The 17,318-nt window shown below is 36.3% G+C and overlaps 3 protein-coding genes across 4 annotated transcripts in view; all 3 read left to right on the top strand.

Moving 5' to 3' along the window:
* The window catches only part of LOC149548332 (alpha/beta-Hydrolases superfamily protein), a 180,618-nt gene that overhangs the window by 30,921 nt on the left and 132,379 nt on the right, over positions 1-17,318 (top strand). The window lies entirely within an intron of this gene.
* Positions 6,476-7,324, top strand: LOC149548334 (uncharacterized). The gene is made up of 2 exons (XM_089794846.1): positions 6,476-6,527; positions 6,717-7,324. Exon 2 carries the CDS (start codon positions 6,749-6,751, stop codon positions 7,271-7,273), a length of 525 nt encoding a protein of 174 aa, XP_089650972.1. The 5' UTR covers positions 6,476-6,527; positions 6,717-6,748; the 3' UTR covers positions 7,274-7,324.
* On the top strand, positions 8,109-9,899 carry LOC149548333 (uncharacterized). Its single transcript, XM_089794845.1, has 3 exons — positions 8,109-8,494; positions 8,599-9,004; positions 9,139-9,899. Exons 1-3 carry the CDS (start codon positions 8,162-8,164, stop codon positions 9,342-9,344), a joined length of 945 nt encoding a protein of 314 aa, XP_089650971.1. The 5' UTR covers positions 8,109-8,161; the 3' UTR covers positions 9,345-9,899.

The raw sequence follows: 17,318 nt of genomic DNA, 5'->3' as shown, positions 1-17,318 counted from the left end.
CATGAATTATGTTTTTTATGAGAATCCATGTGATTAGAATTTATCATTGACATTTTTGGTTGCAGCATTGTGTGACTATTTAGCTAAAAGATCTCTCTCGCTAAGAGGGAGTGTTGAAGATTATAGCTGCGATAGAAATCTTTTTCTCTAGAGAACATTATAATCGTTATGGTCACCTTCAGCTGAAGAGGACATTTGTGATGATAATTGTATATTAAATATAAAGACGTGTCATAAGACATGCATTGAGGCATGGAAATACAAAGAGTTGTGTATTTCAAAATGAAGACTCATGTTTCGGAAATTCAAGAGACTTTAAGTTGTAATGTGAAGAGTCTCTCTATTTGTTATATATATTGCATCAAGCAAAAGACATTGTACACTTCTATATTTTATGATCAATAAAGTGATATTTTGTTGTGTGGCTGGGTTTTCCCCTTTATTTTTGGAAGGGTTTTCCCAAGGTAATTTTGTGTGTCTTGTATTTATTTTGGTTATTCCTTAATGCTGTTTTTGGGCAAATATTCAACACATTGCATAGTTTATGTTGACATATCATGAAGAGCAGAGATCTCTAAATATTGACGAATTGAATAGCTAATCTTTGTATAATTCCTAAAGTCCTATCAGATACAAATGACCTATTATCCAATCTATATATTGTTCTTATCTATTGCATAATTTAAACATTCATAAGTGGTATCATAGATCATAGTTCATAGTAATAATTGTTCCAATTTCATAAGATTTTATAAAAGAGGACATTCTAATGGTATCATAGCCAATGAGTCTGCTAGAGTATGGGAAAAACTATTCAGCTCAGCAAACAATGAAGATCACTCAAGGATTTGTACAAATTCAATACTAAAATGATTCCATCCATGACATGAAATAGTAACACCCGAGAAAAATTAACTCAATTGCTGGACATGCTAAAACAAGTAATGGACAATGGCAACAAAGGAGGAAATAAAACTCAATCCATCAATAATGACATTCCAAGTAAAGGCGTGCCTACAACAAGTTCAAGGTTAATAAAACCAACATTTCCACCTAAAGAAGAACAAGAAGGCAATGAACCCATGATTAATCTACGAGATCAAGTTCATCAAGATTGGATTAGGGGAGGATTGTATCATTGTATGCCTCTAAAAGACTACATATAGCTAAGGGCAAAGTACTCACCTAAAGAATGTAGAGGCCATCACCTTGACCTATTGAGACAATTAGAAGCCTGATTGCAAAATTGCATCAAAAGTTTCACAACAAATGTCATTAGAAGCTTTAAAGGTGTTACATCGAAGGAAGGAGGTCTAAAGTGTTTCACATTTGCGAACCATAAAGTTGTAGAAAAGGTTAATCCAATTCATCAAGTAAGAAGCAGAAATTTAGGACATGATAATTAAGTGACTGGTGGAGTTAAAGACACTAGAAGAGGAAATAATTTTCAACACCTTTGGGGGATGGAAGCAATCAACACTTTGTGTGTTTTGATGCAGTTATGATCAGACTAGTTTCCAAGGGAGATGTCCACTCTTGCAGCTAGAAACAATACAGCAGAATTAGGAACATCAAGTCATAACAACACCAACCAATAAGGAAAAAGGATCTTCAATTATCATCAAGTTGGCCTACAAGTGCAAAATATAGATTTAGGACATAAGCCTTCTTACATTCCTGGCATTTAGGCCTGATTATTTACTAGATTAGATGCTAGACTAACAACTTTCATCCATCTACCAGTGTCTCCTTGCGCTTCCTAGTCTCCTCTTAAAACTAGGACTACTACCCTACTTATATACGAGACTGCCAGCCACAAGTCGACTTATCCAATCAACAATCTCCAAGATGAAGGAAATGTATTATAAACAAATAGGCTGGGATCTAAATCCATGAGAACACCTCAAATAGATACATCATGCCATGCAAACACACAAGAGGGCAACCACATGTAATATAGCATAGAACAATGCACCAATTAGCATCACATGTCGTGAAACTCCATCACAAGCCAAATCTTGCCACCCTAGTTGTTAGAACGAGAAACCAAATATAGGACCAAATTGATCATAAGATAACTTCATCTAGAAACATCAGGACGAGCTATAAAGCTAAAAATAGGATCTATACAATGCTTGGACATCACCGTAAGGATTGCATAAAATAACGAGGCAATTGAGACAATCGCTACCTAAAACAATAGGAAACTGTCCAACTGGAACAATATACATACAAACTAAAAGGAAATCTTTTTGGGTGATGGAAGATTGCCAATGGCCCAAGGGCGCTCTTGCATCAGACACCCCAAGTAAATAAGAAGATGTTCTATAAGAGGAACTTATGAACATATGATAGGATTTGGAACATAAACTCCATGTTCATATTTAATCAACATATTCTCCTCATCTGAAGGAAAATAGTTGCGTTGACTTTATGAATCAACAAGTCCAACAGAATATCTACCACCCTCTGGTACTCCTCTACTACTGTTTCCACAACCTTTGTTTTGATCCTTCAGTCTACACCAATTGCTTTTGCATTTGTTACTTCCACAACCAAACTAGTGCGTGCTTTATTATTTGTCATTTGACTCCACCTCTTACATCGTTTAACAACTTTTCAGCCTCTAATCCACTCACAAGATTTTGCAGCTCACCTAATACCACTGCTTTTGTAACCTATTGTAACATCATTTGGTTGTTGCCAGTCTTCAATTTCATCGGGTCAAATCCATTCATCAGATTCCTCAATAATTGTACAGCTTAACTAACCTTTCCAGTCACCTACCGCAAATCCTTCACCTTCGGATCCCAAGTAGTTTGATCTCCTAAGGTGTAAGTCCTCATCACACTCAGGTTCTTAGCTTTCCTTCCTCCTTCAAAGGAATTAGAGTAAATCGTCTGCCATCTTTCATGATAGACACAACATTCCTATGACAATCATGAATAGCACCAACATCATATTGCCAAGTTCTACCCAATAGAACATGACAAACACTCATGTTAACCACATCACACAATATCTCATCTTGCTACGGTCCAATGTTCAAATTGATCCAATGCTGCTCGTTCACTTCCACCATATGATCATCTTGAAACCAACTTATCCCATAAGGACAAGGGTGTTTGAGTCTTCTCGACCCTATTTTGTGTACCATTTCCTCTGATACAAGGTTGTTGATACTTCCACTATCCATTATCATCTTGCAACATTTGTCTCTTGATTTACAAAGAGTTCAGAACAATTGCCTTCTTTGCATAGGCTCTTGTTCCTTCTTGCTCAACATAACTGTCTTGAACATAATAGATTCTCCCATCTGAGGTGCAACCTCCCTTTCAACAAGATTATCTTCATCAACTTGTTCCTCATGTAATGCTCCACTCGAGACTCCTTGGAAACAAGGATATAACATACACTAACACACACACATATATAAAGCATACAAACATGCATACATTGATCACAATGATCGCAAGTAGAATACTTAACCAAGTGATGGTAGAGATTGTAACATCTAGATTTCTGGGGTCTTAATTTAACAACTAACATACTCAAAGAAATACAGTTATTACTTCTCTTTCATAGGAAGACAGTTAAATCAATTTCATTCATATGAAAGAGATTGACGGTTAAAATATGTTAAACAAAATTTCTTAACTAAGAACTTAAAACACCATCAATGAATTTACTATAGAAATTAAAATTTACATACCATGGAATTTAATCCAAGAAATCATTGTAGGGATGCTTTTGCAACCACCTAGGTTAGTCCACAAATACCACTGTAACAATATCAAATAACAACTACCATCCAATACCACTATATCAGAATCAAATGATGATTACCATTAAACACCACTATTTTAGTTAGGGCATCACATACCATGGTATTAATTAGGGCATCCATTACCATTGGATCATTTAAGACATCAGATACCACTATATCAATTAGGGCTTTAGATACCACTGAATCAACTAGGGTTTCAGATACCACTGTATCATTTAGGGCTCCAGATACCACTGAATCAATTAGGGCTTTAGATACCACTGTATCATTTAGGGCTCCAGATACCACTGAAATGATTAGGGCTTTAGATATCACTGTATCATTCCTTTTCTTCCGATTTTTTAACTGTGGCAATAATTTAAGATTAGAAGATATGCTCATATTCAATATTCATATAAATGAAAGATTGAAATAACGATCCATCAGATAAATCTATCTCTCGCAACTAAGTGTAAAATAACTGCAATGATAATATAACTGAATTAATCTGACCTTCTTCTTGCATATATTTCGTAAAAATACCTGTTTCCGACAAACAATTGAATGCATAGCTTATCTTTGTCTGACGCACATCCGACATCTTGTGGAGAGGGGAAACATTGTCAGGGGCTTAACCACCCAACCTCGAACCTTAACTTATCCCCACACAATCTCTAACGAGAAAGGTCCTCCCTACTCAGAATAGACAAGGATCATCTTGTCATCCACTGAGCATTTTGGTATCTAACCACACCACTCGACTTGACAATAGGAGATTACAATAACAGGATCATGCATGAGCTATTAAATAATTCATATTAAAAATGATAAACATTGCTATGTCATATTTGATTTTGTTTCATGTTACTGCAGATTCCTTTCTCTCACCTCTTCACCTTTTTCCTTGGCTACATAGCCAGGTGAGTCCCAGGTGTTCGGAATTCTCAGAACAACCGGTTCTTTCTATTGATTCTCAATTGTTTCATAATTAACATATATTCCAGCGTATCACAATCTGTGATTTGAGAGATTATATTCTTTAAAGATCGCAGAATTGATTGTTTAATTCTCATATCCATTGGCATAATGATTTATAGATTCATACTATGGTTACTTGGCTATCACTTGCCATGAACAAGGTTAAATTTAAAAAAGTTCAATCTGTAAATTCAAACAAGATATCATCATGATAAATATTGAAACTTGCTGCATAGATTCGCTGCTTAGTATTCTTATCACAACTGTAACCAGAAAGATTATGTTCTTGATACTACTTGAAAAATATTATTGGATAGTATATTTTGTTCCAGATTTTATTGCATTTGGAAAAACGCTTCCATAAGGATTGTATCTAATTTATTATGAAAGTCTAAAGAAGAGGACTGATAACAAAGGACATGAAGTATGCAACAAAACTCATATTTTAACTTTGAAATAAATCTGGAAAGAAAAGAGTCTTGTGAGCCTAACTAGCTGTTATGGAAATCATTAAAATGATATTGAAAAGTAGAAGAAAGTTCTTTCTAAATCTCAGGGTTTATTCAACAAGTTAAATGACATGAATATAGGCATAAGAAGGTAGTTACTATTCCTAGCCGGTTGCTATAGAATTGCATTTAAGAACTTTGGAAGGATAAATCATGACCTGAAATGTATTCTTTGGAAAACTTGAATTTGATTGGCTCCCTCTCAACTTTCTTCAACGCTTATCCTTAGTATTTTAGCCGGAATTACTTGCTTGGCTATGTTGGATTCGCACAATCAGAACAAGGTTTATAACAATGGTAAATTGTAGATGACTCAATGGCGGATTGCAGACGTTTCAAGGCAGATTGCAAGATGTTTTTAATGGCAGATTGCAAGACGTTTTTAATGCAAGGTCAAGTTGATTAATGAAACAAGAGAAATCTGGTATGTAGCAAGTAGGAAGAAGTTTGGGCACCAAGGAAAAAGGTGATCCCGTCTCTTCCTCACAACTTCCTTTATAAAGAACTAGTTGTGACTTCTTGGCTTCCGCCGGTTACAAAAGAATTATAGCCGATTAAAAAACCCAAGTAATAAATCGATTAAAAACAAAGAAGAGGAGAGAAAAGATTAAAAAGTTGGAAGATAAAATTGGAAGGATTATAATTCGAATATTATAATAATTCAAATATTATTATAATTCGAATATTATTATAATCTTATATTTATATATGTCCATGTAAATATATCAATGGGGTGACATCACTTTATTATAAATTATTATAATATAATGGTGCCATTTCATTTTTATATCTATATGTACCAGAGTAACGAGAATCGCCATAAAATCGCCTGAATCGGCGATTCGGCGATTAGATTCAGCAATGGCAATTTTTTTGGAGTCGGAAATCGCCATTGCCGATTTCTTCAAGTGAATCGCCTGAATCGCCAATTCAGGCGATTCAGGCAAAAAATCGCATGAATCGCCTGGAAAAATCGGCAGGAATCGCCCGCGGCCAATAAAGTATAGAGTTGTAAAATTTTAAAAAATTGCTTGGTTTTTTAACTTTGTTTTTGACCATTTCTCTTTGTTATAACCCTAAAGGGCCTTCTATTTATTTAACGTGAGTAGAAGAGAGGAAAAGTGAGAGAGAAGAAGAGAAAAGAAAAGCCATAGGTTTCTAACCGGCAAGAAGAAAGAGCACAAAAGAGATCAGCAATCCATTTGGGGAGGCCATTAATTGCATTGGGAGCATTAGGGAGCCAATCTCAACACTCCTCAACTCATTTGCAAGAGGTAAGTGCTCTTTTTTTTTTTGCATGTTAGTGTATTATGCATTTTTTGTTAAATTTTTATAGTTTTCAAGATTTTTAGTTTAAATCTTGAATGTTCTTTATTTTTACTAAGTTGCAAACTAGGGTTTGTTGTTTTGTAGCTTTTATTAGCTTCAAACTTTGATATTTTACATATAAATTTTTATTGCAGCAGCCTTTGCTTTCATTTTTTGCAAATTCGCAATGGGTAGAAAAGATGAATGTTGGAAATATAACGAAGAGTTTCCTGGAAGAACCAAATATCAAACAAAATGTATTTTTTGTAAAGAAAAAATAACTTCTGGGGGTATTTATAGATTGAAATACCACATTGCTGCTATACCTGGACACGATGTTACAATTTGCACTCACCAAACTCCTGAGGCAAAACGCACTTGCTTAATGGCATTAGAAAAAATTGAAAAAGACAAAGCCAATAGGAAAATGCAACTTGAAGGGTTAAGGGGTATTGGCTCCCATGTTCCCGCATCCGCATCTGCAGCCGCATCCACATCTGCATCTGCATCAGCTTCTGCATCTGTAGGTTGTGTTGGAGAGGGTTCTTCTAGGCCTCCTTTTTATCCTAGTTCTTCTGCTCGTGCTAGTGCTAGTCGGTCACATACTGAGACAGAGTCCCACACCAACCTGTTGCAGCCTAGAGTGCGGAAAAACAGAATGGATAGTTACTTTGTGCCCCGCACTACTCCTGGTTCCCAACCCACGCTTTAGGGCATGGGTTTGAACAAGGAAATTCATGATGCTGCCAGAAAGGAGATATGTAAATTTTGGTACTTTTGCAACATTCCATTTATTGCAGCCAGGTAATTGATTCTTTTTTCGTTGTTTTCTTTAAAGTTAAAATTAAAAGTAAAAGTAAAACTTTAATTATATTTACTTGTTTTATAATTTGAGTCTTTGACATCTAAATTTTTATTTGTGACAGGGCTCCTTATTGGAAGAACATGATAGACGCGAAGAACATGATAGACGCGGTTGCTATTTGTGGTCCGGGGTTTAAAGCCCCAACTGAGGCTGAGTTGAGCGGATACCTCTTGGATGAGATGGTAGAGGACATGAGGGCTGAGCTCGAGGAGAACCGAAAGGAGTGGATTGCAAAGGGTTGCACTATCATGACTGATGGTTGGACAGATAGGAGGAATAGAACACTCCTCAATTTTCTTGTATCCTGTGGAGGTAATTGATCATTCTACTTTCCTACATACATAATTGTAAATTTTGATTTGTTGAATGCTAATTTGTTGATGATCCATTTAATTTTAATATTCTAATTCGTTGTTTTGTTACTTGTAGGATATACCATGTTCATCAAATCCATTGATGCTTCCGCACATGTAAAAAATGCCACATACTTATGTGAGGCTATTGAGGAAGTTATAGCAGAGGTGGGAGAACAAAATGTGATCCAGGTGGTGACGGATAATGCAGCAAGTTATGTTGCTGCAGGTAAACTTTTAACTTTTCAAGTTTTGAAAATAAATTTATTTGAATTTTGAAATTTGAATTTCTAATTGACTTAAAATTGTTGTAGATAAACTTTTGATGGAGAGGCACCCCACCATATTTTGGTCCCCTTGTGCGGCACATTGCATTGACCTCATGTTGGAGGAAATTGGCAAACTTGAGTTTGTCAATTCATGTGTGGAAAGGGCAAAAAACATATGCAAATTCATTTATAATCATTCATTTGTCCTTAGCACAATGAGGAAGTACACAGAAGGCAAAGAGTTAGCTCGCCCAGGTATCACGAGGTTTGCCTCGAATTTCATCACCTTGCAGTCCTTGTTGACATCAAGGGATGAATTGAGGAGCATGTTTGTTGGGCGGGAGTGGATTTCCTCTTCCTATGCTACGACCACTGTAGGGATAGATGTGGCGGATTGCATATTTGATGAGGATGGTTTTTGGAAACCCGCTAGAGAAATCCTGCAGGTAAATTTATTGCAATTTAACATTTAGTATTTTACTTTTACTTTAAGTTATATTATTTTATATTTAAGTTTTGACTCAAGTTTTTTGTTTTACTTTATATGTAGGTCACTGAGCCCCTTGTAGCTTTGCTACGAATTGCTGATGGGGAGAAGCCCTCTATGGGCTACATTTATGAGGGCATGGATAGGGCCAAGGAGGCCATCAGAGCCCAATATGCAGGAGTGCAGGAGAGGTATGACCCTATTTGGGACATCATCGATAGGAGATGGCAGAATCAGCTCCATCGACCCATCCATGCAGCAGCTTACTTTCTGAATCCGGCATATCGTTTCTGTCCTGAGTTCAAGGCGGATGCGGAGGTTCTCACTGGCTTATACACAGTGATTCAGAGGTTGAGTAGCGATGAAGATAGCGCTGCTGCGATTGTTGAGCTAGACCAGTTCAACAATAAAGAGGGGCCACTTTTCTCTAGCAGGATGGCCATAAATGCTCAGACAACACTACAGCCAGGTAAAAATTAAATAATATATTCAATGTTCATGAATCTAGATTCTATCTTAAAGTTGATTATGTAATTTTAGAGTTAACTTGTAATTTGTAAATGAGACTAATTGTTTCTATTTTCAATTTTTCCCTTATTGCAGATAGATGGTGGCAAATGTTTGGGGCCGCAACCCCAAAACTTCAAAAAATTGCCATTCGTATTCTGAGTCAGCCAAGCAGCGCTTCTGGATGTGAGCGCAGTTGGTCCATGTTCGAGCACATCCATTCGAAGAGGAGAAACAGGTTGACAGTGCAGAAGTTGAATGATATTGTCTTTGTTCATTACAACCTTCGTCTTAGGATCTGACAGATTTTGGGCACTGACTCCTCTCCGATCATTCTAGAGGAGATTGATCCAGAATCAGAGTGGCTCACAGAGGTTGTGGATCCAGTCTTCACTGAGGAAGACCGTGTGTAGGTTGACCAGGTGGATATAGACGCTGAGGCAGCTAGAGCATGTTCTTCAGGCATTGGTAGACGCACACGTGCACGCACAGGCACAGGCCCTAGCGACGTTCATGAGCCCATCTTACATGCGGGAGATATGGCTCGGCAGTCCTCTAGGACCTACATTAGACGCCTTGCTACTAGGCAGACTGGATACTCAGAGGCTGAGGCTGAGGCTGCAGCCGAGCTTCAGGATGATGTTGAGGATGATGATGATGACTATGAGTCTGAGGCTTGAGCTGGAGCCTTGTTTTTATATTTTGTTTATAGATATTGATACTGAATCATTGATAGACATATGTTTCAAACTTTCATGGATCTTCATCTTAGATTCTTACATACATTTATGATTTGATGTCTTATGGATCATCTTACATACATTCTATGATTTAAATCATTGTGATCATTTGATTTCTATTTACTTCAGCTAGCCTACAATTTACATTTTAGATAACATAGTTACATATGTGATGGATTTTATGTTCCATGTTTATGTATGTTAAGTTTTAACTTCTATTTGATGATGTTATAGTGTGTTTAAGTTATATTCAATAAAGGGTGCATGAAATAAGTTTTAAATTGTTAAAATCTTTAAATTTAAAGGGTTTTTTCAAATTTTCCGATTCATCGCCAATTCATTGCCGATTCATTGCCAATTCATTGCCGATTCATTGCCGATTCACGATTCGATTCGGCCTTGCCGATTCCGATCCGATTCCGATTCTTGTTACTTTGATATGTACGCATATAGATATATTTATTATAATAATAAAGTGAAAGATCAATTAAAATCCTTTGAGGTACGATTTATATTTTAACTCAATTATTTTATATTTTTCAAATTATTTATTTAAATAGCTCATGCGGGTCCCACAGATGCATCCTGTTTTCAAGTTGCTAGGTCCTCAACTCATTTGCCCAATGATAGTGATGCTCATGTGTCTACTTCTTTTCTGACAATGCTTCCACCCCTTCAACGTGTTTCCTGCAAGGAAATTCTCTGCAATTAAATTATATTATCATAACAAGTTATAAATAATCATAACAGCTAGCTGCCTTTTCAATTTCATGAATTCGTGATAAATAACCCACTAGCATGTTATCTTTACATGAAATTATAACGACTAACCATCTTATCATTTCTCAGGATTATAACCAATTTAACTGTCAATTGACTTCATGTGAACCTCAACGGCTATATTTCAAATTAGGTCAAAAATTGGGATGTAATAGAGATGACCTATCAACTAGACAAGGTGTAATCACATGTCCACTAAAGGTGGATCATCTTCCATTGTGTAATAAAGTATGTGCAACAATGTGAGAATGATTATGTGATAAGAACAACCTTGTTAACCCATCCGAAGTGTCCGATAATCAAACTATTTTGAATTGGGAGGATAAAACATCCAAAAGGGTACCTAAAAATCCAATGTGCAAATTCCAAAAAGATCTAGAAGTGCTCATTGTATAAGGTATGATGATCTTCCACAGTATTGTGTGATGAAACAACTAAAGGGGCATGATACAAGATCTTATTGTGCAAGAAATTGGCAAGATACTTCACCAGTTAATGGTGGGATAAAATGCATTTTATATCTCATCGTGCGATACAATGCTTCAACTACATGTGATGAGATCTCCCTATTGCATGCAATGAAATGCAGACCAACATTTCATCGTGGGATAAGATGCGAAGGGGTGCAATAAAACACCCAAATCCACGTGAAAACAATAAAGGAAGCTAAAAACATAGGAAACCTCTACACTGGGGAGTACTTGATGTACACTAACCAAAGAGATAAGCATTTGATCGTACCAAAATGATCAATACATCAAACTAAACTACTTGATGCTTCTAACTATCAGATACAATGATATCAAGTACAATAAGAGAAATTTGCACCAAAAATGGAAGTTCAAACTGAGATCAAGAGGGCAAGGGAAGAAGAGGTAAGTTGACAATGTCTTGCAACTGGAAGATAGCCATCCCTGTTCTCCGATCCCTAGCAGTGGTATAGGTAGCAACGCCTCCTAACCTTGTAGAACCCATAGGCCCACCTCACTATGCTCGTGGAGATAATGACCCAACCACAATCACAAAAGAAAAAACATCTAACACTAACGCTCAAACCAATCAATGGATGACACAAAGACTCAATGATCATGAATGCAATGCAATACATTAGGTCACTAGCTAGACACACTATAGGATAAATATGTAGGGACTCTAGTGGAGTGTAAATGCTTGACTTGTACTAGCCCAAGTCATATAAAATGATATGGTAAATCAATTCCCTTAGGAGGCCGCATACTATGGTATGGTAAATCTACTCCCTTAGGAGGCTGCATATTGTGCCCTCGCACCAACTTCCATAGAAGAATGGCTATCACTTGGACACACCATCCTCCGCACTGGCTCCCTTGAGATGCTCGGCTATCGTTTGGATGGGAAGATCTCATATCTTATATTAGGTTTTATTATCCCATGTTTATCAATTGGTTATCATATCTTTAGAACCTTTCCATGTTACCTTGTTGGCCACTTCCAAGCCGGGGTACCCATGAGAAACCACTCCACAAATCTACCCTACATACCCATGCTTGTCATATGAAGAGTGCCCGTAGGCTTAGTTGCAAATTCAGGTTCAAGAATTTGATTCGTGGTTCGTGAATTTTTTTCCCCATTATGATTCATAAGGATTTGTAAGTATATATATATATATATATATATATATATATATATATATATATATATATATATATATATATATATATATATATATATATATATATATATATATGTATAAATATGTATATATATATATATATATATATATATAAATGCATTATACATGGATTCGTGAGTACTTATTCCAAATTTGGCCTGTGGGTTCGTGGGGATTTGCTTTAGATTCTTAGGTCCGCGTGGATTCGTGAAGAATTTTTGCCGAATTGTCCTGGGTCCACGTGGATTCATGACAAATTTGCGTCGGATTCGTATAGGGTCTGGATTCCAAGTTTGGCTTGCGATTCTTGGGGATTTGTGCGAATTCGCACCAGATTCTCCTGAGCCTACCTGGATTCGCAACGAATTTGTACCAGATTCTCTTGGGTCTATGTGGATTTGTAACGGATTTGTGCTAGATTTGTACGACGTTCGGATTTCGGACCCTGCACAAGTTTGGTACAAATCGGGTAGTGAATTTGGACCCGGTACGGACTCGGATCCGGTTCAACACCTGGATGCATGAATCTGATAACTAGGCCCGTAGGCAATGCAAATTCCCAACCCAACCCCCAAATGAACAATCACTCAACCAGCCTAAATCTGGGAGTTTGGGTCTCGCAAGATCCTGTCATAGGTACACACATTTGCTTGTGGGTGGGCACAACCAACTATATGAAATAATCATGATAAGGCCAATACAAGGGTTGGATTCAGGAAATGCAACAAATGATACAAGCATAAACACATTCGGGGAAAGCATTCAAATGGAAACCATAACAAAGTTTAAATGCTCATATCTGAATCAACCACTTTGTCAAGAGCATGGATTCTTGTGGAATTCTCCAATTATTTCGTTAGAATATGAGGACGACATACAATGCCCAAAATACACCAAAACTCCAAAATTCAACAAAATCTGATAAGAATCCACAAGTCCACATTTAGAACTAAAACCACACTTTCTAATGGGGATATAAAATATCTTGGAATATCCTCTAATCATTCCAACTCCACAATCCTACTCTTTGTAGCAAAGGCTACTAATACAAAATCCAAGTCGAGCCAAACAAGGCGATAAACAAAATGAGGCAATGCCAAAAAAACCCAAAAACCAAACATCCCAAAACTCGATGAAATCAAAAATCAACTTCTAAATTATATTCAAATTCCCAAAAATTTAATTAGATTCCCATTTTGGGCATACACGCGAAATCCGATAGCATTACATTAGCAAAGCTTTCATTTTCAAAAACATGAAATAAACAATTACTCATTGTCGTCCAACAAGGTGATAGAATTGCATGAAAATGGAGGGGAAAACTAGTGCTCAACCCCCTAACATTTAGCAATTAAAAGATCTAATTAAAATGAAGCAAAGCCAATTAAATGAGAAAGCCCTACCTTACATGAATGGTAAAAACCAAGAATGGGAAGAAATAAATAAACTTCATTGAATTGGGTGAAACATTTGGTGAAGTTGAGCAATTCCGATAGGAATCCAGTGAGCCGCTCCACGCATAAATCCGATAACAGGATCAAACACAACGAGTAACTAAAGATTTCCTCCAAGAGAGTTTGGAGGAAAATTCCTCCAATTCTCAAAACACGAAAATAAGAAGTGATGATAAAACTCACTTTTTGGCATAATATAAGCACTTTTACAAAGTGACTTATAAAATAGATTATTAAACCACTGAATAATCTATTTACCCCTTTCCCCAATTAAATAAATCGGTTTGAGATATTTGGAATTCAACTATGGCAAATTAGTCGGTAATTCAAATAATTTAAAATAAAATAGAAAATTTCCCCCAAATTAAATTAAATCAGCATTTTATTTAACATTCTCCGCGACAACTGCCGAACCTTAAATGCACAAACACACTCACAGGAATAATCACATATTATATTACGAATTTGAATTTACCAATAATTAGAGGGTTAATACTAACAAATATACGGATACGTCACCCATACAAGGACGACATTTTCTCAACATGAAAGGTCAAAGTCATTATCTCTTGGTGCCCACTACCGGGGATATAGGCACACACTCAGATCTTGAACTCAGGGTTAATGTACCTAGTACCTATTTAGTAAAGAATAAACATCAAGTGCGGATGCTCAATATATAAATAGCCGAAGCACATAAAGACACAATCATGTGAAGGAGAACGAGACACTGTGTAGATTTTGCAAGTGACTACAACTCTGTTCCCACTTCTATCTAGCACCAACGAGCAATCCACGCATACTAGTAGTGTAGTACAATATAACAACATATAATTATATGATATTTCATTTAAATTAAATCAATTAAATAACCATTTCTAGTCCTTTAAGCATATATTTCAATTGAAATTAAAGGATAGATATCCATAGCATAGAGGCACAATAATCATGAATCCAAGTGAACATCTTCCATGTGCAAATATAATCTATCCCAAACCTGAATATAGATAAATCATTTCCCCATCATTCTAAGCATTATAGCTAGATTACTCAACAACACATAAGGTACAATACTTTGTAAAATCCTAGATAGTCATTGTGAAGCAACATCAATAACCTCAAATGTAAAATACACTAGATAACATCATAAGGCACCACCATACAAATATGGTCAAAATACTACTAGCAACATAATCAAACATATGAGTCAGCACTATTGCAGGAACTAGAATCAGGTGCAATAGTCCAATGCATCACATAGTGCAATCACTGTTTATATCTCAAGGACACTTACGGAACAACATTGTGATACCATACAAATTTGGATAACCACTAACACACATTGCAGTGAAACCATCGAATACATCATAAGCCTCATAAATCAGGCACAAAGCATATTTTGTCTATTGATACAACAACATAAATCAAATCACCCCGAGGGTATAGGCTACTCATCAATCCCAACATGATCACTTAGAAAGCATGACCATTAGGGTCACATCCATTAGGATGGCATACAAAAAGAAATGAGAGAGGCACTACATTTCATGTGCCACTAGGTTTCGCTTTCCTTTGCTAGAACTAACCAAACATTGGAAAGCTTTGTATTTGAAACAAGTACCTTTGAACTCTCAACTGCCTTTGCCCCTTCCATAGGTTCCTCTTCAATCACAAGTTTATGTTTTCCTTTATCAACAACTGATTTATCCCTAACCCTAGGGGTGACCCATCTTCTATTCAACTTATCTTTTGCCATTAGTGATTATTGATAAGCATCCTCAACTGTATTAATTCTCAAAAGACTTAACTCATCTTGAATGTTAAGTCTCGTGTGCCCAAGAGATCTAAATGAACTAGGAGGGTCCTAGATAGGTTAATAAGGTCCTGGGAGAAATAAGATGCAAATTTGATGAATTTGAAGGCTTGATAAAGCAAAAAAACAAGAGTTAGAAATTTAAAATTTTGAATTGTAACGACTAGTTCATTTAGGAGGGAAGGTATGTTTAAGGGGTTCAATGAGTTTGTAATGAATGGAAACTGACTTGGATTGGTTGATACAGTTAAGATACACCCTATATAGCCTGATCAAGACATGGGTCAAACAGGAAGGTACATATTGAATAGCATTATACAACCTGTGAGTGAATAAACATGTAGTTTCTTCAATTTCTTGTGTTCTTTGCATGATAGAGTAGATTCTTTGATTGAAGTTGGCTTTGGGATGGATTGAGGAAAAAGCTTAAACATCAAAAAAGCCTTGTACATGATCTAAGACCACTGCTGTTGCATTTGTTCATTAAGTTTGCTAATGGAGTGTGGGAAATTGCCTTTTCCTTTGCTAGTTTTGAATTTCTATTAAGGGAAATGATCATTTTATGAATTTATGAACTTGTTTCTCATGGAATGATCATGATTTAATATGTATTATGTGAAACTAACATAGTTCTTTCAAGAAAAGCTGAAGAAGTTGGGTGATCACCATGAATGGGTGTTTGAAGGAACACTAAGTTTGGTTCATGGATATTGTAGTAGGAGTTCCAGCCAAAGGAGGGCTATGTTTTATGATTGGATATGGTTCTATATGTCAAGGGGAAGGTGAGTCCATCATTGGTTGGTTGAAATATTGCTTGGAAGGGCGACATTGAGAAAGCCCCAAGGCATTGAGGGTTTTGTGGAGTGATTTGGGGCTATTGGGTATAGGAAGCTTGTAAGATAAAATTGATTGCATATTTCCCTAATTTATGACAAATTAAACATTCTGTGCAAGTTTACAAGGTTGGGGGTCAAGTTTTGGTGTGGGTTGCTTTGTAAAAGTGGGGTATTTAGGCCCTTAAAATTGTCACAGTTAACCGTTGGGGTGTGTTGGTCCAAAACAAACCATAAAAAGTTTCTAATATATATGTTGTATGGGAGCCAATGGGCATTTTAATATGCAATTTGCTTTTGAAGTGATTTGGAAAAGTTTTGAGTAAAGGATTAAATTCTATCTCTGGAGGCCTAATTACCCTCTAGGCCCAATAGGACAGCAAGTGGAGTTTACCAATTGAAACTTTGTGAATGGTTTCCATTGATGAGTTTAAGTGAGTTGAAGTCCTTGGAATCCTAGTAGGTCACTTGGAAGATCGAGTCCTTAATTTGTTCCATTTGAGCCTTTAGTTGTACTTGAAGCATGAAGGGAAACACAAGTATTTGGTAACATTTGACAAAACAGTCTCAAATTTGAAGGGGTGCTTAAGTCACTCTGAATCTGAGCTCCAAATGTCTCAAGATCTTTAACAACTTCCTCAAATTTATCTTCAGTCTTAGAATTTCTCCTAACTCCAAGTAATGCATTTTAGATCTTAGTCCTTGTCTCATTTTTGAATTCCTCCATCATTTGTTCTAGCCTTCTAAGATTCATCCTTCTAGGCAACATTCTTGCAAATTTAAGGAACCTCAGGTTTTCAATATCCTCAGGTTCAACGATATGATCACAAGTGTTGATTGGCTTGCACCAACAAGCAATTTGCCAACTACAATTTGCCTCAAGCAACCAATTTGCTTAGTCCTGGAATTACCAGCTTGCCACACAACTATGTCATGTCCCCATTTTAAGATATAATTACGAATAATTAGATAATACAATATTATTAAATAAATGATGATAATAAA

This window comes from Cupressus sempervirens, chromosome 7 (genome assembly GCF_028749045.1).
Source record: "Cupressus sempervirens isolate cs-2001-9-10 chromosome 7, ASM2874904v1, whole genome shotgun sequence".
NCBI classification, from domain to species: domain Eukaryota; kingdom Viridiplantae; phylum Streptophyta; class Pinopsida; order Cupressales; family Cupressaceae; genus Cupressus; species Cupressus sempervirens.
The sequence above is the reverse complement of the archived record's forward strand: the minus strand, read 5'-3'. Positions and strand labels throughout refer to the sequence as shown.

Excerpts from the sequence above, each read along its gene's own strand:
- LOC149548334 (XM_089794846.1), top strand. The coding sequence starts at position 6,749 with ATGGGTAGAAAAGATGAATGTTGGAAATATAACGAAGAGTTTCCTGGA.
- LOC149548333 (XM_089794845.1), top strand. The coding sequence starts at position 8,162 with ATGTTGGAGGAAATTGGCAAACTTGAGTTTGTCAATTCATGTGTGGAA. Across the intron at positions 8,495-8,598 it reads CCGCTAGAGAAATCCTGCAG|GTCACTGAGCCCCTTGTAGC; the intron begins GTAAATTTATTG and ends CTTTATATGTAG. Across the intron at positions 9,005-9,138 it reads TCAGACAACACTACAGCCAG|ATAGATGGTGGCAAATGTTT; the intron begins GTAAAAATTAAA and ends CCCTTATTGCAG.